Source organism: Podarcis erhardii, assembly GCF_964252035.2.
Source record: "Podarcis erhardii genome assembly, chromosome: 4".
NCBI lineage: Eukaryota > Metazoa > Chordata > Lepidosauria > Squamata > Lacertidae > Podarcis > Podarcis erhardii.
In genome coordinates, this window is record NC_138508.1 from 5,582,523 (window position 1) to 5,601,691 (window position 19,169).

The following is a 19,169-nucleotide window of genomic DNA, read 5'->3' on the forward strand; positions in this document are numbered from 1 at the left end:
AGAAGGAACACAATGGTTTTTAAAATCCAGCAATTGGTGTATAAATTTTATGAAACAAACAAACAAATAAATCCTTCCACGCCAAATCAATTTCCATGTGTAGCAGTATTAGCAATAAATCAGCTTTGCTCCTCAGCCAATGCTATTTATTGCCCTGCAGCACCAGCTGCTGCCACAAGAGGGTGCTCTTTGCACGCAGTTGGCACAGAAATATTTTAGAGTTGAGAAAGCCGTCCTTTAATATTTTCCTTGATTTTTGCCACCTGTTTGCTCCAAGCGACAGTGAATGGTTCTCCTCCACCCCTCGCTTTATCTCCGCAACAACCCTGCGAGGTGACTGGGCCCAAGGTCAGGCCCAATGAGCTTCATGGCTGAGTTGGGGAGGGATTTGAACCCAGAACTCTTCCTGGTGCACTCTAACCACTGCAGGGGGTTGGACTAGATGATCCTCGGGGTGCCTTCCACCTCTGCAATTCTGCGTTCCCATGTCCTTGCTGTATATATGCTCCTTGGAACCTAACTTTCAAACCAGAGGTTTCCAAACAGAGGTTGAGCTGTGATTCGAGCATAGCGGGGGTGTGTGTGTGTGTAGGACTGGATGACCTCTGGGGAACCCTTCCAGCTCTAAGGTTCTAGGATTCCTCGATTCCTGCCCCCTCTTCCGCAGCAGCCTCCCAGGCTCTTTTGATCTCAGCTTGCTTCCCGGAACCTGCTTCCGTCCTTCCCTTTCATATCGTCACCTGGCTGGCTCTAATGAGGCCGGGGGCCTTTGAGAAGGCGACTGCCTGCGTCCCCCTTGCTGCTTGAGCTCAGCGGCCGCTCTGTGAGATGCCCAGGAGCCTGCAGAGAGCATCCCTTGATTCTGATTCTAGCGTCAGCAGGCCAGCAGGTGGGGAAAAGGAGACCAGCAGCATCTACAAGAGTTTCAGTCGGCAGGTCAAAAACTTTGCCTGGCTCCGGCAAAGGAAAGTTCCCCCCATGCCGGGCGGGCGTTTGGCAGTAGGACCAAGGAAGGTGAAGTTTCAAGGGTGGGGGGCAGATGAGAGTTTGCTAAAGAGGCGGACGTTCAGAAAAGGGCAACCTTTCGGACATGGTAACCCCGGGGTCAGCAAACTTTTTCATCAGGGGGCCGGTCCACTGTCCCTCAGACCTTGGGGGGGGGCGGACTAGGTTTCGAAAACTATAAATACCCTGCAAGCCAGTCCTGAAACTGCCTTCGGACCTGGAGGAGGAACGCACTCTGCACGCGCACAGGAGCACATCTCAGCGCTGCCCACTCACCGGCATTGTTGACAGACAGCAGCCGCTCCCATCGGCCTATCCCTGCGGAGCTCCTAGGCGGTGTGCACTATGCGCTGCAGCCTGTTGTTTGAGGACAGGTCGGTGGACAGGCCGCGCATGCAGAGCACCGGACAGGCAGCACATAGCTCACCCTCCAACTGCTCCAGCGTGGCCGCCGAGAGCGCCACCAGCAGCAGTGCCGACATGGGTGTCAGGGGTGGGGCCAGCAGGCGCACCAAGCTCTGGCTGAAGCCCCACAACGTGCCCATAGAATCATAGAATCATAGAGTTGGAAGAGACCACAAGGGCCATCGAGTCCAACCCCCTGCCAAGCAGGAAACACCATCAGAGCACTCCTGACATATGGTTGTCAAGCCTCTGCTTAAAGACCTCCAAAGAAGGAGACTCCACCACACTCCTTGGCAGCAAATTCCACTGTCGAACAGCTCTCACTGTCAGGAAGTTCTTCCTAATGTTTAGGTGGAATATTCTTTCTTGTAGTTTGGAACCATTGCTCCGTGTCCGCTGCTCTGGAGCAGCAGAAAACAACCTTTCTCCCTCCTCTATGTGACATCCTTTTATATATTTGAAGATGGCTATCATATCACCCCTTAACCTCCTCTTCTCCAGGCTAAACATGCCCAGCTCCCTTAGCCGTTCCTCATAAGGCATCGTTTCCAGGCCTTTGACCATTTTGGTTGCCCTCCTCTGGACACGTTCCAGTTGGTCAGTGTCCTTCTTGAACTGTGGTGCCCAGAACTGGACACAGTACTCCAGGTGAGGTCTGACCAGAGCAGAATACAGTGGCACTATTACTTCCCTTGATCTAGATGCTATACTCCTATTGATGCAGCCCATCACGATGACAATGGCGTTGCCCAGACCCGCTGCCCACCCGCCAGCCTCTCCATCCATGGCCGCACCGGGTTGACCTCAGCCACGGGGAACTTCCTGCAGGCAATCTGAAGCCCTGCCGGCATCACCATCCACCCAGAGCTGCCCGCAATTCGGATGGGCCGCAGGAGCTTTCTGCAGCTGATCTGAAGCCTCGCCAGTGTTGCCGCCTTCCCAGAAGCCTTGCCAGCGTTGTGGACGTCAGTCCCCGCGTGGCGAGGTATCTGCAGTGCATGGGGACTGACCGAGTGGGCAGCAGGGTCCGCAGGCTGGATTTACGAGCCTGGGGGACCGCATCGCACCAACCCCTGCTGTAACTACTACACCGCGCTGCCCTGCCATATCAACAAACTACAGTGCCTTTGTAACAGTTGAACTGATGCAAGCACGTTGTCTGGAGATGCCCTTGAGATGCAGAGCTCCAGACCCACGTCTCCAGCGCTGCCCTAGAGGACCCTAGGTGTGCCCGCCTGCCTGCCCCTCACCTGACACTCGCATTTCAGCTTCTGCTCCTTCTGGAAGGCCAGTGTGCTGGTCAGCACCGTGGAGGTGTAGCAGAAGCAGTGCTGGATCTTGTGCTCGTCCATTTCTGAGTAGCTACAGGGGGGGGGGGGAGAGAAGAACAGCAACCATGTTAATTCTGTACTGCGGAACTACCCGCCGCTGGAGTCGCATTTGCCACCATCCCTCCCCACTTCTGTAGCAAGCTTCCATAGAAAGAAATTTCAATGGCGCTTTTGTGGAAGCTCCCCCCGCCCCAAAGAAAACAGCAACCAGGTCACATCAGTTATGATTTTGTTGCAAAATATATTCCTGGCAGGACTGAGAGTCTAGACTGAGAGACCATCAAACTTTGCAGGGGAGAATCCTTGGCAGCGGCTCTGTTCTGACTCCTGTCCGCAGCCGGCATGGAGCCTCAAACTCACCTCTCTCCACCGAGCTTGTTGAAGGCACAGGCCAACGCCACAACTTGCGAGGTGGCTCTGCTGATCACCGGGACGCACAGCATGGCGGTCACCTCAAAGCCCAACATACTATTCAGCTGCTTATGCTCCTCCTGGTGGGGAGAGACGAAGGGCTGGTCATCCGGGGGACGGGAGCAGAGTTGGCAGGTTCCCTTCTATCTGTGGTTGGCTTGGTGGGGTGGGGCGTCTCGGTCTCGAGGGTTGAAACATCACAGACCCTGAGATATTAGGGTCCAAACCTGAGACCCAGGGAACTCCCCTGGCATTCCCTCCAACATCCCTCAGATAAATGCTGGGATATGGTTGCCATATTTCAAAAAGTTTCTGAGCTTTTTTGGGGGGCGGGTGACAAAGTTGTTGGTTTTTAAAAAACTATTTTTAAGGAAATTCGCCCCCAAATCAACACCTCCGATATGGGTTCCCATATGCCCAGATTTTCCTGGGCATTTTACCAATACAGTCATACCTTGGAAGTCGAACAGAATCCGTTCTGGAAGTCCATTCAACTTCCAAAAGGTTCGGAAACCAAAGCACGGCTTCCGATTGGCTGCAGGAATCTCCTGCAGTCAACCGGAAGCCCTGTCAGATGTTCAGCTTCCAAAAATAGTTCGCAAAACGGAACAGTTACTTCTGAGTTTGCAACATTTGGGAGCCAAAACGTTTGGGAACTAAGCAGGGTAGAAACTAGTTCTATTTCCCCCTTTTAATCAAACCCATCCCCGTCACAACCGCCAGAGCCAGCCTGTGGCGCCTCGGCAAGCTCTTTTGCTCGGCCGATCTGTCATCCATGCCTCAGTCAACAAATAGGGCAGGACGGGGAGTTAAACACATTTCTGGCTGGTCCAAAATCGCAGGACGCCAGCCTTGCATGGACACTGCCTGGCAGCCGACTGCCAAAGCAGAAAAAGGGAGAGGGCCGGCACCCTTTCCCTGACCGGCCAGATTTCCCTGCGTCCAGCCAAGCCACCGCATGATTGAGACGTGATATTAGTCCACCCTGGAGCGTGACAAATCTAGCCGAGAGAGAGGAGGTCTGGGGCGCGAGAGGGCTCTTTAACTGGGCCAAAGTGGTTTGAGCTGAGCACATTGCGCTTAAAGAAGAGGTGCAGGCTGAATGGATCAGTGGTCTTGTGAGATAGTAAAATCCATGTTAAATTGCTGTTTTAGGGGTTGTTTTTAAAAAGTCAGGGACGGATTAATCAGTTCTGCATGACTTTCTAAGGGAAAGCGCGCCTTGCTTTTGAAACGCTTTGGTTTTGGAACGGACCTCTGGAACGGATTAAGTTTGATAACCAAGGTACCACTGTGTGTGTATATATATTCCAGGAAGATCTGCCTCCGTTTTGCAAACTGAATATGAAAGGGCACATTCCAAACAGCCCCTGCTGGGTTGGCGGTTCACATGCATCTCTGTAATCCTGGCTTCATTCAAGAGCAGGCAGCCGGAGAAATAAAATGTGAATCGTGCTGGAGCCACAGCATGGGAGCCCCAGTGACATGCGTGACACGTGCTGAAGAAGCCCAGGGCAGAGTCGGCCGCACGGAAAGACCTACCAAGCTGATGTCCTGCAGGGTGATCGATTTCTTCTCCTCCACAACCTTCCCCAGACGCCCAACCGTTAACTGCATGGGGGAAAGAAAGAGAGAGCATTGGGAAAGAGGCGAAGGCTTCAGAGAATCACAGAATTGCAGAGTTGGAAGGGAAATATGGACACTTACCCAGATAGGTGTGGGGTATAAATAAATTATTATTATTATTATTATTATTATTATTATTATTATTACTTAGAGGATTGTAAAACTGCAATCACCACCTCAAGTCACCTTGAGTCCCTATCAGGGAAAAAGGTGGGATAAAATAAAAATAAAAATACCGTATTTTTTTGCTCCATAAGACTCACTTTTCTCCTCCTCAAAAGTAAGGGGAAATGTGTGTGCATCTTATCGAGCGAATGTAGGCTGCGCAGCTATCCCAGAAGCCAGAACAGCAAGAGGGATTGCTGCTTTTACTGCACAGCGATCCCTCTTGTTGTTCTGGCTTCTGAGATTCAGAATATTTTTCTTGTTTTCTGCCTCCAAAAACTAGGTGCGTCTTGTGGTCTGGTGCGTCTTATAGAGCGAAAAATACGGTAATTAGGAGAAGAGATGCCTCCTAAACTGCAAGGCACAGTTTTTTAGGGAAAAAAGCACTGATAATGATGATGATGATCCACTCACAGGGAAGCTGATCTCTTCCTCCAACACTTTGTCTCCAACGACCTGCAAGAAACAAGAAAACAGGGATGTGGGAAACAGGAATGAATCAAAGACTTTCCCATCTTCAAAGACACAGCAGCATTTAAATCTCAGATGCTGTAGGAGCCACAGGTCGTTTCTTAAGGCTTGTAGACCAACATCTCACTGAATGGTGGGCTGGGTGGAAGGGAGCAGCAATCACTTGAAATATTATCCACCTAAAGATAACACACAAGTGGGAACGGCAACAAAATGTTGCAGCGTACAGCGATACCATCCAACTACTCCATTCTGACAGCTCTATGTGGCCACAAAGTATGTTCAGCTCTCACTGGTGTGATTTTGGGGTTCCCCTCTTAATTTTCCCCACCCCAATTTTTTGCACTTCTTAAAATCTCAGAGGTTGTCCAGACTTCCTGGAACTACCCCTTTTTCTGCATAGATTATCCAGTTTTGGCTGCATAACCAATGGTGCCTGATCACCAGAAACAGAGGGGATGGAATATACTGTTTTAGGTTTTTAAGGGGGGTCAGTCTTGGACAATGCACCAAGTCCCTTCCAATTTTGGGGGTCCTCTACCCAGTGAGGGATAAAATCTAATGGAAGAGGTGGCTGCAATGGTCCGACAAATTATTCATAAGACAATGACCTTAGGGAGGAATAAGTAGTTCCATAAATTCATCCCCAGTACCCCCCCCACCCCACAAAAGACATTATTCAGAACAGGGGTTTGCATGACCCACCAAGACAACAACATAGAGAAACTCAAAACAGTGACAAAGCTATTTAGTTTCAACAAAACCGGCAAACTTGAACCTTCGATTCCAGCTTTTCAAAGTCTGATAGTCACAAATGTCCTCGTCTGCGCCCATCACTGAGCCTGCAGCCATACATCCAAAATGCCTCCTGGCAGGGCCGGATTTAGGTTTGATGAGGCCCTCAGCTACTGAAGGTAATGGGGCCCTTTATATGTCCAACTGTCCTTTGTCAACAACAAACTGTGGCTGTTTTTTGTGTTGGCTATATGGTAATTTATGGACCTAACAGGTATCTAAAGCCATTTGCACAGGTTGCCATGCAAGCAGTCCATGCAGAATGTAGGCACCCTATATATAGAAAGGAGCAAACCAGTGATATTTTAGGGAGCAGGCGAGCAGGCGGGGCTCATGACTTGCATCCTAGGAGCCTACACAACACAAAACACCGTTGCTGTAGGTAGGTTTTATTTTGTTTATTTTTTATCTTATATTTTGGAAATGTACATCCAGTTTTTTCCCAAGAGAGTGGGGCCCTAAGCTATAGCTTGTTTAGCTTATACATAAATCTGGCACTGGAAGTTGGGATTTGTGGGTTGTCTGGCACATTTCGTAACACAGAGGAAAAGTTTTCCAGTACGCAGGATGTGATTTTGCTGCTGTGATGCTTTCCTCCAGCCTTGTCCAGGAGAGATGCACTGATCTTGCTGTCCAGAGATCAGGACCCAGTTCCCACCCACCGAAAAAACGCAACTTGAAGGATCTGTAACCCGAGGTATGACTGTAATTGGAATGAATAATCCCAATCAACTTTGTCAAAAGCCTTGTGAACATCTAGTGAGGCTATTATACAAGGTACTCCTATATGATTTTCTGGATTTTCTGGGTCTTTACTTGGTCTTAATATCCCAACAATTCTAGAATCTTTTCACGACTTAGGCCCTGCCGTTCCAGCTGTCTTTGACATGGGGCAATAGATAAAAATAATAAGAAATATCCCGGTAGGTTATTCATGGTGCTCTATGTGGTTTAGTCTGATCTACAGCATAGCTCAAAAATTAGGCAGCCTCGCAAAATCTCTGCGTAGGGGAATAATTGGGAGCAGTGATTCCCTTAGGGCAGGCAGCTTCCGGGTCATAGAATCCTAGAATCATAGAGTTGGAAGAGACCACAAGGGCCATCGAGTCCAACCCCCTGCCAAGCAGGAAACACCCTCAGAGCACTCCTGACATATGGTTGTCAAGCCTCTGCTTAAAGACCTCCAAAGAAGGAGACTCCACCACACTCCTTGGCAGCAAATTCCACTGTCAAACAGCTCTTACTGTCAGGAAGTTCTTCCTCATGTTTAGGTGGAATCTTCTTTCTTGTAGTTTGGAACCATTGCTCCGTGTCCGCTTCTCTGGAGCAGCAGAAAACAACCTTTCTCCCTCCTCTAGGTGACATCCTTTTATATATTTGAACATGGCTATCATATCACCCCTTAACCTCCTCTTCTCCAGGCTAAACATGCCCAGCTCCCTTAGCCGTTCCTCATAAGGCATCGTTTCCAGGCCGAAGGCACTGACCTGGCAAAATAGCTGGTGGTTGTCTTCAGAAACCAAGAGGAGGCAGCAACATGGCGACTGGGTCTCTTGCTTCAGCTGCGAGAGAGGGAGAGAGAAAAGTGAGCCATTCCCAGGAGGGGGAAGCCACCCACATCCCAGCCGCTCCCAGACCTTCCAACTTCTGTTCTCCATAGAATCATGGAATTGGAAGAGACCCAAAGGGGTTATCTAGTACAGCCCACTGCAATGCAGGAAATGAAGGTTGTCGCAGCTACAAGGCATCATTCCCTTCTCACTTTGCTGGAAACGGCTTCCCAGGTGTCTGTGGAAGACAAAATGACCCCTCTTCCCCAGCAGGGATCGAGCAGGAAATAAGCAATGACTCCTTTTTTTTAAGCAGAGGTTGGGTGGCCATCTGCCCTGGGTGCTTTAGCTGAGATACCTGCATTGCAGAGGGTCAGACTAGATGAGACTTGGGGATCCCAGACTTGGGGATCCCACCTCGGCGATTCTATGATTCTGACAGCCAGGCTCCAAAATACTCACGTAATTAATAACTTTGAGCTGGAGTGAGGCGGCATCCAAGTCGTACAGTTCGCCTGCAAAAGCAACAGACCGGGAGCTGTGAGTTCCTGCTACGAGATTAACAAACGTAACCAGAACTGCTTATTTCATTTCTGAATCACTTCTGCTGAGGAACCCGGAACTGATTCATAAAAACATACAGAAGAATATGTGTTTCAGGCCACCCTGGTCTCTGAGAGGTGAGAGTCTCCAATGCTTTCAGGCTTTTGCTCAGGTTCGGTTTCCCTGGAATGAAGGTCAGCACAGACTGCAGTGTTTTTAGGATTTTTGGGTTTTTTTCCAACCTCGTCAAGGGATGGAGGAGCTCACTGACTGCATCGCATCTTTCTTCTCCATGAGCGGGAGCTTTGGGTCCAGTACAGAGCGAGCAAGTCTCTGCGTTTCCAGCTCCCAGCCGGCTTTCAATCCCAGCTGACACACACTTTCCTGCTACAGTGGTACCTTGCTTCTCAAACCCAGAAGTGAGTGTTCCGGTTTTCAAACGTTTTTAAGAAGCCGAACATCCGGTGCGGCTGTCAGCTATTGTTTCTGGGGCGCCTGCACCAACCAGAAGCTGCGCCTTGGTTTTTTAACATTTCAGAAGGACTTCTAGAACGGATTAAGTTTGGTGCTTTTGTTTTTGCTGTTTATTTTGCGTTTTTGAGGCTTTTTCGGTTAATTTGAGGCTTTATCGGTTAATTTGAGGCTTTTTCGGTTAATTTGAGGCTTTTTCGGTTAATTTGTTTTGTGACTGTGCGGAACCCAGTTCAGCTACTGATTGATTGTGTGACTGCAGAAATGGATAAAAGCCCCCCATCCAAACAATGACTATCATCGGTGCAGGTAAAGAAAAAAATATAATTTTAATTTTTATCAACTACAATACTCTCTTATTTTATAGTACATTGATTATTGCTTCCATTTTATGGATCAATGGTCTCGTTAGATAGTAAAATCCACGTTAAATTTCTGTTTTAGGGGTTGTTTTTAAAAGTCTGGAATGGATTAATCAATTTTGCATTACTTTCTATGGATAAGCGCGTCTTGGTTTTGGAACGCTTTAGTTTTGGAATGGATTTCCGGAACGGATTAAGTTTGAGAACCAAGGTACCACTGTAGTGTTCTCCTAGCTAGCAGATAGGTGAGGGGGTGGAGGAAAGGCCCATCAGGATGGCACCCTCACTTAGTTGTAGCTCTTGCAACCTGGCTTCTTCCTTTGAGATGCAAATGAGGATACTTAAGCAGCCAGCTAAGGTCTTACAAAGAAACTGGTCCGACCAGTTCAGTGATAGCATCCTCCCTAACCAGCACTTGGGTACAGGAACCTCCATGAATTGGGAGGGACTCGGGGCATCATCCAGACTGACCCCACCTCCCACAGCAATATATAAAAACAACTAAAATAATTGCATATTTATATAAAGGGCTGCCATATGTCCGAGTTTTTCGGCCCAGGAAAATGACATCCAGTGGGAAGTTTCAGAAATCGGCAAAATGTCCGGGTGGGAGGTGGGAAGCGCAATAACTTTGTCCGGATGTTCACTTTTGGCAATATGGCACCCCTAAATATAAAAACAATTGTTGAAAATGATATATAAAATAATGTACAGTATATTGTTATATATCAGAGCACGCCGTTGGCCGCCTCGCACCCTTACCGCACAGTTGGAGGATCTTGCGGTCCAAATCGCTGTAGCTGTTCTTGGGGGGCCCCTCGGTTTTTGCTAGAGAATTCTGCGAGGAACTGGTGGACAGGCTGACCTGTGGCCAGGGCTGCAGCTTCTGCAAAGCTTGGGTGCGCTTGTAGGACACCAGGATCTGCAAGGAATTGCATTTTTCAAGCAGGAAAGGGAAACGGATGGGTGCGAAGGACAGAAGCTTTGCAGTGGGATGAGGCCCAAAGCACAACCCCACCCCCATTTAACTTGCCCTTCTCCCCTTATTATTATAAAATGTTATTATTATTATTATTATTATTATCATGATCATTCTTCAGAGGGCCTTCTTGGTAGCAGTGGCGTAGCGTGGGGGGTGCAGGGGGGCCGGCCGCACCGGGCGCAACATCTGGGGGTTAGGGTTAGGGGGTGCAAATCCACGGGTTAGGGGGTGCAAATTACTTGCCTTGCCTCGGGTGCTGACAACCCACGCTACACCACTGCTTGGTAGTGGCGCCTGCCCTGTGGAATGCCCTCCCGTCAGATGTCAAAAAAATAAACAACTATCTGAATTTCAGAAGACATCTGAAAGCAGCCCTGTTTACGGGGAAAAATTAGATATTTAAAAGACCAAAGGTTCATTGAGGACTGGGGGAAATTTGTGGAATATCTGGAAAATATAAGTGAAGGTCAGATAACGCTAGTCGGGTTTAAAAAAGCTCTGTGAAAAGGTTGGAATATTGTCTAAAGAGAAAAAGAAGGAAAGAGAAAATAATGTCAATATAAGCTAGGATTTGTGTGAATTTGTTAAATTAGGGTATGGATGATTTCAGGGGAAGCTGAAGGAAGTCTTATAGAAAGAAATCTGTGACAACAAGGTGTGAACTGTTTTATTTTCTTGTTTGTTATGATTTAAAAACAATAAAAATTATGCGAGGAAAAAAAAATGAAAGCAGCCCTGTTTAGGGAAGCTTTTAATGTTTGATGAATTGTTGTATTTTAATATTTTGTTGGAAGCCGCCCAGAGTGGCTGGGGAAACCCAGCCAGATGGATGGGGTATAAATAATAAGGTAGCCCCACGTAGAGCGCATTGCAGTAGCCCAAGCGGGAGATAACCAGAACATGCCTCACTCTGGTGAGAAAGTCAGTGGGCAGGTGGGGTCTCAGCCTGCGTACCAGGCGGAGCTGGTAGACAGCTGCCCTGGACACAGAATTGACCTGCGCCTCCATGGACAGCGGTGAGTCCAAAATGTCCAAAACCTTGATGATCAGAGGATGAGGTTTCTAGGCAGGCTTGAATCCTGCAACCCGCTACCCCAGGTTGCAATTGCGGTGCTAGCCAAACCTCATGGGGTGTGGAGCTCATCTTTGCAACAGCAGCGCCTTGTCTCTTGAGTGGCAGGTGGGCTCCTCATTATCACAGCCTCGAGAAAACGCAGGCAGATGGAGAGGGAGAGCGGCTTTGAAGGCTTCCGTCTTCGCAGCAGCCTCCCACCCGCTCCACCTGGCAGGGTTGGCGTTTCCTTGCAACACTCCCGCACAGGTCTCTCCGTGTCAACTATTCTGGTCTCCTGTTGCCGGCTGATTAAGCCGGACGGGAGTTTTCAGATCCGCAAGGCGAGAGCAGGGCTTGTGTGTGGCTAGGGATGTAAGATGGATGGATTTTTACTGTTCCCCAGGAGGCCTGTTAAGAGGAGCGATGATGCTCTAAGGAGGGAGACAGGGCGAGGATGAATGAGACATTGGGTTTAGAATCATAGAGTCAAAAGGGATGCAAAGGGTCACCTATTCGAAATGCCTGCAATGCAGGAATCACAGCTTATGTCATAGGAGTCCTGTGTTCAATTCTGGGAACCCCAGTTTAAGAAATGTGGGATGTAATCCTCTGGAGCAGTCAAGTACAACATTCCTTGTTTGCCTAGAGTGGACATGCAGGGGATGTTGGTCCAGCCAGTCAAACTTCCTGTTGCACCTGGCTGGAGCATCCTTCCTTTGCATGTGACCCATAGGTGGGCGTGACCTTTCCAGACCTGGTAAAAGGCCAAGTCATGTAGCCATCTTCCCTTTCTTTCTCTTTTTCATCCTGCCTGCTTCCTGCTTCACCTGGACTGCACTCTCAGCCAGCAGTCCCTGGGTTATCTCCCATACGGGGTAAACCTATTTGTACATATTTGTAACCTTAAGCCTAAAGTCTGCCTTCAGGAATCAATCACACTGTGCTTTGCCTGATCGTGAGTAAACTTCTTTTTGTTACTTATGAACAAGACTGTTGTGTCTTTATTCTTTTAAGGAGGGAATCCAAGGGGTCTTCCCAGAAATAATAGAACTTAAGAGATTCTAATGAATCTGCAACCAGATTCCTGCTGTGTAACAGGGGAATACGCTCTGCTATGTAAAGAAACTTGGTAGCGCAAGTTAGGAAGGAAAATATTAATCAATATATCCTCTTCTGTGACCCACAACATTCCCAGAAGAAGGATATCATACAAGCTGGAAAGTGGAAAAGAGAAGGCTGAGAGGTGAAGTGATAAAAAGGTAAAGGTAAAGGACCCCTGACAGTTAAGTCCAGTCGCAGACAACTCTGGGGTTGTGGCGCTCATCTTGCTTTATTGGCGGAGGGAGCCGGCGTTTGTCCACAGACAGTTTTTCCGGGTCATGTGGCCAGCATGACTAAGCCGCTTCTGGTGAACCAGAGCAGCACACAGAAATGCCATTTACCTTCCCGCCGGAGCGGTACCTATTTATCTACTTGCACTTTGACATGCATTCAAACTGCCAAGTGGGCAGGAGCAGGGACTGAGCAATGGGAGCTCACCCCATCGCGGGGATTCGAACTGCCGACCTTCTGATCGACAAGCCCTAGGCTCTGTGGTTTAACCCACAGCGCCACTCGTGTCCCCTGATACTGGACTACCCAGGGGGAATTGTCCTGATTCTGAAACCAGGCTCTCCTTATATTCTTATGTTCACTGCGGTAGATGAGATGCTGGAGTAACAACTTGGTAAATCTCCACCCACTCAAGAAGATGGCATATTATCCGCTAACACATGTAAATGTCTTCCAGGGAGAAAGATGATGGAAGGTGAGTCTTAAGAGATGGCAGCAGAGTCCCCGCATTAAAACGGTGTCTAAAGCAGGTCGACGGGTAACAAGGACAAGGGTAAAGAATATCTTGATCAAAGTGCTGTTGGTAGCAGCAGACACACAAAGAGTTTAAGGTATTCTGTACTGGTGAGTAGCATCACACAAAGATGATGATGATAATAATAATAATAATAATAATAATAATAATAATAATAATAAATTTTATTTATATCCCGCCCTCCCCAGCCGAAGCCGGGCTCAGGGCGGCTAACAACACTAAAACAGTACAACATTATAAAACATTATAAAAATGGATTAAAATGAATTAAAATCAAAATTGATGGCAACCATAAACTAAAGTTTTGTAAAGATTGCCAGAGGAGGGAGTCAGGCTGCGCCCTGACCAAAGGCCAGGTGGAACAGCTCTGTCTTGCAGGCCCTGCGGAAAGATGTCAAGTCCTGCAGGGCCCTTGTCTCTTGTGAGAGAGCGTTCCACCAGGTTGGAGCCGCAGCCGAAAAAGCCCTGGCTCTAGTTGAGGCCAGCCTAACCTCTCTGTGGCTTGGGACCTTCAAGATGTTTTTATTTGAAGATCGTAAGTTCCTCTGTGGGGCATACTAATAATAATAATAATAATAATATTACTAATAATAATACTTACGTGCTTCTCTAAAGCGTGAAGGTTCAGCTCATCCGATTCAGAGAGTAGACTGCAGTGTACCTGAAAAGGAGAAGGGAAGAGTGTTAAAGCGACAATTTCAAGGTCAGCTTTCATCAGGAAGATGTTTCTGACCGTAAGAGTTGTTTGTCAGCAACACGATGACCGTGTACATAAGCAACAGATAATCTTTATAGAATTCCTTCAAACCATAATAAGTGCAAAATGAAATTGTTAGTCTCAAAGTCTCTGAAAATCTTTAAATGAAGCGAGATGGTTCGGGAATCAGCGTGTTTTTACATGATTAGAACGTGTCATGTTATTTAAAATGCATCTCTGGGTTATTTGTGGGGTGTGCCTGGTGTTTTTACAGGAGTAGAATATGTGCTTTTATTTAAAATGCATCTCTGGGTTATTTGTGAGGCATAGGAATTTGTTTCCCCCTCTCAAAAAAAAAAAAAAAAAATAGTCCGGCCCCCACTAAGGTCTGAGGGACGGTGGACTGGCCCACGGCTGAAAAAGGTTCCTGACCCATGGGTTACGCTTTGGGTGAGTGCCCTCTCTGCTTCCCTGCGCGAGGCGAGCATCTCTCAGCAGAGAGTTAGACACAAATGAGTTCGAGAAAGCAGGGACAGATAACTACAGTCCCAGGGAGATAAGGATAATGAGATGCAGAAAAGGGGGGGTGCTCCTCGCTCCCCGTCATCCCAAAGCCCTTGCCTCAAGGTCCTTTTGCCTAGCAGAAGCTCCCACATGCTAGAGTTCTTTCTGACTTGTGGAAGGAAAGGCCCAAGCCAGCCCAGAAAACGGGCTCTTAACAGGGGCTGCAGAGATGGAGGGGGACAGCAGTGACATAGGATAGTGACAGAAGCCTCTGGTTCGGATCTGGCCTTGGACACGGACTCGTGAAGCAGCAACAGGCACTGCTCCCAGCCTTATGGCCACTGATGCAGCCTGGGGGCAATATAACTTGGGTCTGCTTTATGCAGCTGCTGGAAGCTGAGCTTGTGTCACCGTTTACCACCCCATTTTCTCAGAACCTTGACAGCTTATCCAAACTACGCAGCAGTAAAAGTGCTGCAGCAGACCATCGATGCAACTGTTTGAGAACGACAGACCACAAACAGCCGAACATTAAGAGCATTATATATATATTCTTCATAGCTCAGTTGGTAGAGCATGAGACTCTTAATCTCAAGGTCGTGGGTTTGAGCCTCACGTTGGGCAAAAGGATTCCTACATTGCAGCGGGTTGGGCTGGATGACCCTTGGGGTCCCTTCCATTATTACAATTCTGTGATTCTATGTCTAGTTCTGGGCAGCACAGTTTAAGAAGGATGTTGACAAGCTGGGAAGCATGCAGAGGAGGGCGACTAAGATGATCAAGGGTCTGGAAACCAAGCTTCCGTACGACCGAGCTGTAATGGCTCTCCTCCTCGTCGTATCTTTGGAATCCATCAACCTCTGCTCCGACGGTGATTAATGACCTAAGCCTTTAATGAGACTTCAGGTACGCTCCCATTACGCAGAGTACCCAAACAGAAGAGTTTGGATTTGGATTTGATATCCCACTTTATCACTACCCGAAGGAGTCTCAAAGCGGCTAACGTTCTCCTTTCCCTTCCTCCCCGACAACAAACACTCTGTGAGGTGAGTGGGGCTGAGAGACTTCAGAGAAGTGTGACTGGCCCAAGGTCACCCAGCAGCTGCATGTGGAGGAGCGGGGAAGCGAACCCGGTTCACAAGATTACGAGTCTACCGCTCTTAACCACTACACCGAGCCAGAAATATGTGCTACATTGCTACGTTTATTTCTAACTACGCAGGACAGAAAAGAATATGTGTCTGCTCTCTGTGAGAGACAGAGAACAACAAGAGCAAAGAAAACGGGAAACCAGAACTTCAACATCCGTCTCCCATCTCCCATGAGACTTCCAACAGTCTGGAATGTCAACAGAGTCTTGCGACTCCAAAAACTGCACAGTGGCATAACAGAAATCTAACAGAGGAATGGTTGAAGGAGCTGGGTGTGCTTAGCCTGGAAAAGAGTTGACTGAGAGGAGATGGGGTAGCCATCTTCAAATACCTAAAGGGCGGCCATGTGGAAGAGGGAGCAAGCTTGCTTTCTCGTGCTTTGGAGGGTAGGACTCGAATCCATGGCTTCAAGTTCCAAGAAAGGAGGTTCTCACTAAACATCAGGAGGAACTGTCTGGCAGTAAGAGCTGTTGGACAGTGAAACAGTCTCCCTCAGGAGGTGGTGGACTCTCATTGGAGGTTTTTAAACAGAGCTTGGGTGGTCATTTGTCATGGATTCTTTAGCGGTGGTTCCTGCCTGGAAGGGGGTTGGACTAGATGAGCCTTGGGGGTCCCCTTCCAATTCTGCTGTGCTGTGATTCTATGAGAGGTGTTATGCCACTGGAGGACCCAATGGCTGGTCAGAATCTCCTTTATTTTATTTTTTCCTTTTCAATATTTGTTTTAATTTAAATTTTTATTGAATTATTATGCAGATGCAAATGAAACAAAGTATACAAATATTTCAACTGAATAAAAAAAGGAAAAAAGAAAACAGCAAAACAGAGCAAACGCAAAAAGTCAGAACATAAGTATAGTACAAGATAACTATAATAGACATCCCTGAATGTCATTTCTCTACCAAGAAGCTGACTCTTTTAGAGTGGATTTCTTTTTATTAATGGTTTTTTTTTACTTCCATCGACCTCATGGTGGTTCATTTCCTGTAACTAAAACAATTTCTCTGTATTTCAATATATCCCTCATCTTGGTATAAGGAGACATTTCCCCACTTACGGATTTATTCTAAACACAACCAAATCTTGGTTGTTGAACCTTGACTCGATAGGTAGGTATTTAGGCATTCCCATTCCTTCTGGGCTATTTTATTTGACTTGTTCCTTAAGGCTTCAGTCAACTTAGCGAGTTCCAAGTATTCGCTCAGCTTTTGTAGCCATTTTTCTCTAGTTGGTATATGGTTACCCTTCCAGTACTTGGCTATTAATATCCTAGCCACCGTTAACTGCATAGAAAAATAATTTTAATCTTTCTTTTGGAATATTGCCAGTTAGAATCCCAAGAAGGAATGATTCCAGTTTTTTTTGTAAAGCTGGAGTCTCCTTTATTGACACTTTAATGCATTGGTTTCGGTTTTGCCCTTCCACGTGACAGCACTTCCGATCTTTGAAGATGGCTATCCCATCTATCTTGAAGCTACCAGCATGAGTTTGTTACGAAACTGTGGGAAGCAGTGGAAGACAGGAGGACCTGGCGTGCTCTGGTCCATGGGGTCACGAAGAGTCGGACACGGCTAAACGACTGAACAATAACAAATCACATCTATTCTGTTTCTTCTCTTCTCCAGGCTAAAGATACCCAACTCCTTCAACCAGACAGTCCTCACACACTTTCTTTTTTCATTTTTATATAAACGACATTGTTCGAGAACTGAGAGGTCTAGAATATTTTCCTGTTTCTATTCAGAATGTCAAGCTCTCAGTTCTTTCGTATGCTGACGATACTGTTTTGATTTCTGCTGCCTTAACTGGGATGCGGAGACTTTTGAGGAAATTGAATGTGTTTTGCACAAAAGAACAGTTAACAGTCAACCGTTCTAAAAGGAAAGTGGTGATTTTGGGGAAGAAGAGAAAACCTCACAGATGGGAGTTTGGAAAATAAACCAGACAGTGCGCAGTTTTAGCTCCCTCTGCCATAGACTGAATGTATGTTTGTGTGTGTGCAGGGCCGGACTGAGGTTTGATCAGGCCCTCAGCTCCTGAAGGTAATGGGGCCCTTTATATGTCCAGCTGTCCTTTGTCAACAACAAATGGTTGCTGCTTTTGTGTTGAATATATGCTATATGGTAATTTATGGACCTAAAGATAAAGGTAAAGGGACCCCTGACTATTAGGTCCAGTCGCGGACAACTCTGGGGTTTTGGCGCTCATCTCGCTTTACTGGCCGAGGGAGCCGGCATACAGCTTCTGGGTCATGTGGCCAGCAGGACTAAGCCACTTCTGGCGAACCAGAGCAGCGCATGGAAACGCCGTTTACCTTCCTGACGGAGCGGTACCTATTTATTTACTTGCACTTCATGCTTTTGAACTGCTAGGTTGGCAGGAGCAGGGACCAAGCAACGGGAGCTCACCCCGTCATGGGGATTCGAACCGCTGACCTTCTGATTGGCAAGCCCTAGGCTCAGTGGTTTAACCCACAGTGCCACCTGCGTCTCAATTTATGGACCTAATAGGTATCTAAAGCCATTTGTACAGGTTGCCATGCAACCATGCAGAATGTAGGCACCCTATATATAGAAATGAGCCAACCAGTGATATTTTAGGGAGCAGGCTAGCAGGCGCGGCCCATTGCTTACATCATAGAAGCCTACACAATACAAAACACGGTTGCTGTATGTACGTTTTACTTTATTTGTTTTTTATCTTCTATTTTGGAAATGTACATCCAGGTGTTTTTTTTACCTTTAATTTTTTGGGGGCCCAAAGAGAGTGGGACCCTAAGCTAGAGCTTGTTTAAAAAGGTAAACGGACCCCTGACCATTAGGTCCAGTTGTGGACGACTCTGGGGTTGCAGCGCTCATCTCGCTTTACTGGCCGAGGGAGCCGGCGTACAGCTTCCAGGTCATGTGGCCAGCATGACTAAGCCGCTTCTGGCGAACCAGAGCAGCACACGGAAATATTGTTTACCTTCCCGCTGGAGTGGTACCTATTTATCTACTTGCACTTGGACATGCTTTCGAACTGCTAGGTTGGCAGGAGCAGGGACCGAGCAACGGGAGCTCACCGCGTTGCGGGGATTCGAACCGCCGACCTTCTGATCGGCAAGCCCTAGGCTCTGTGGTTTAACCCACAGTGCCACCCACGTCCCAGAGCTTGTTTAGCTTATACGTAAAGCTGGCGCGCTCTCTCTCTCTCTCTCTGTGTGTGTGTGTGTGTGTGTGTGCAAATTAAACTGTAATGCCCTCTTGCCACTGAATTACACTAAGAATGTGTAATGGTTCTAGGGGGGTTGCTCGTGCATAAGTTGGCATCACACCTGGCTGGGTTACCTGGGTGAACCCTTTCTGTCCGGACAGCCACCCATCCGTGGCTGTCTCAATCGCTGGCAGAATCTGTCAGTGGGCATTTCTTGAACTTCTTCCAGCATAGAAGTTCTTTGACACCCAGTCTCCTCCTACTCTCCCTGCGCGGAAGTCTTCTGCGCAGGGAGGGTGTGGGCAGCGGAGGACCCGTGCTCTCCCCACTGGTCTCCTGCGAGGAGTCCTGGAGCCTTCTCTCAGATTCCCCCATCTGCCCCCCTCCTCTACTGGTGCTACGCTGATTTCCTTCCCCAGCGGATGGGCTGCCTCTCTACCTACTGGGACCCTCTCCGGCATCCCTCTGGAGCCTTCCTTCCGCCTCTGGCTCCGATGGCAGTTCCCTGACAGAATGCTTCCACAGCGATCCTGGCAATGAATGCACAGCATTCTTCTCTTTCTCTACTTCGTTCCTTCCATTTGCAGT

The 19,169-nt window shown here is 47.8% G+C and overlaps 1 protein-coding gene across 5 annotated transcripts in view; it reads right to left on the bottom strand.

The window, feature by feature from the left end:
* Window positions 1-19,169, bottom strand: part of PDE2A (phosphodiesterase 2A) — a 386,253-nt gene that overhangs the window by 31,804 nt on the left and 335,280 nt on the right. For all 5 annotated transcript variants that reach the window (XM_081860195.1, XM_081860197.1, XM_081860198.1 and 2 more), the window contains 8 exons: window positions 13,640-13,699; window positions 9,898-10,057; window positions 8,222-8,274; window positions 7,697-7,771; window positions 5,358-5,399; window positions 4,695-4,763; window positions 3,102-3,232; window positions 2,661-2,772 (listed from right to left, as the gene is read on the bottom strand). In XM_081860195.1, coding sequence (XP_081716321.1) covers window positions 2,661-2,772; window positions 3,102-3,232; window positions 4,695-4,763; window positions 5,358-5,399; window positions 7,697-7,771; window positions 8,222-8,274; window positions 9,898-10,057; window positions 13,640-13,699 — 702 coding nt within the window. The remainder of the gene's footprint in view (window positions 1-2,660; window positions 2,773-3,101; window positions 3,233-4,694; window positions 4,764-5,357; window positions 5,400-7,696; window positions 7,772-8,221; window positions 8,275-9,897; window positions 10,058-13,639; window positions 13,700-19,169) is intronic.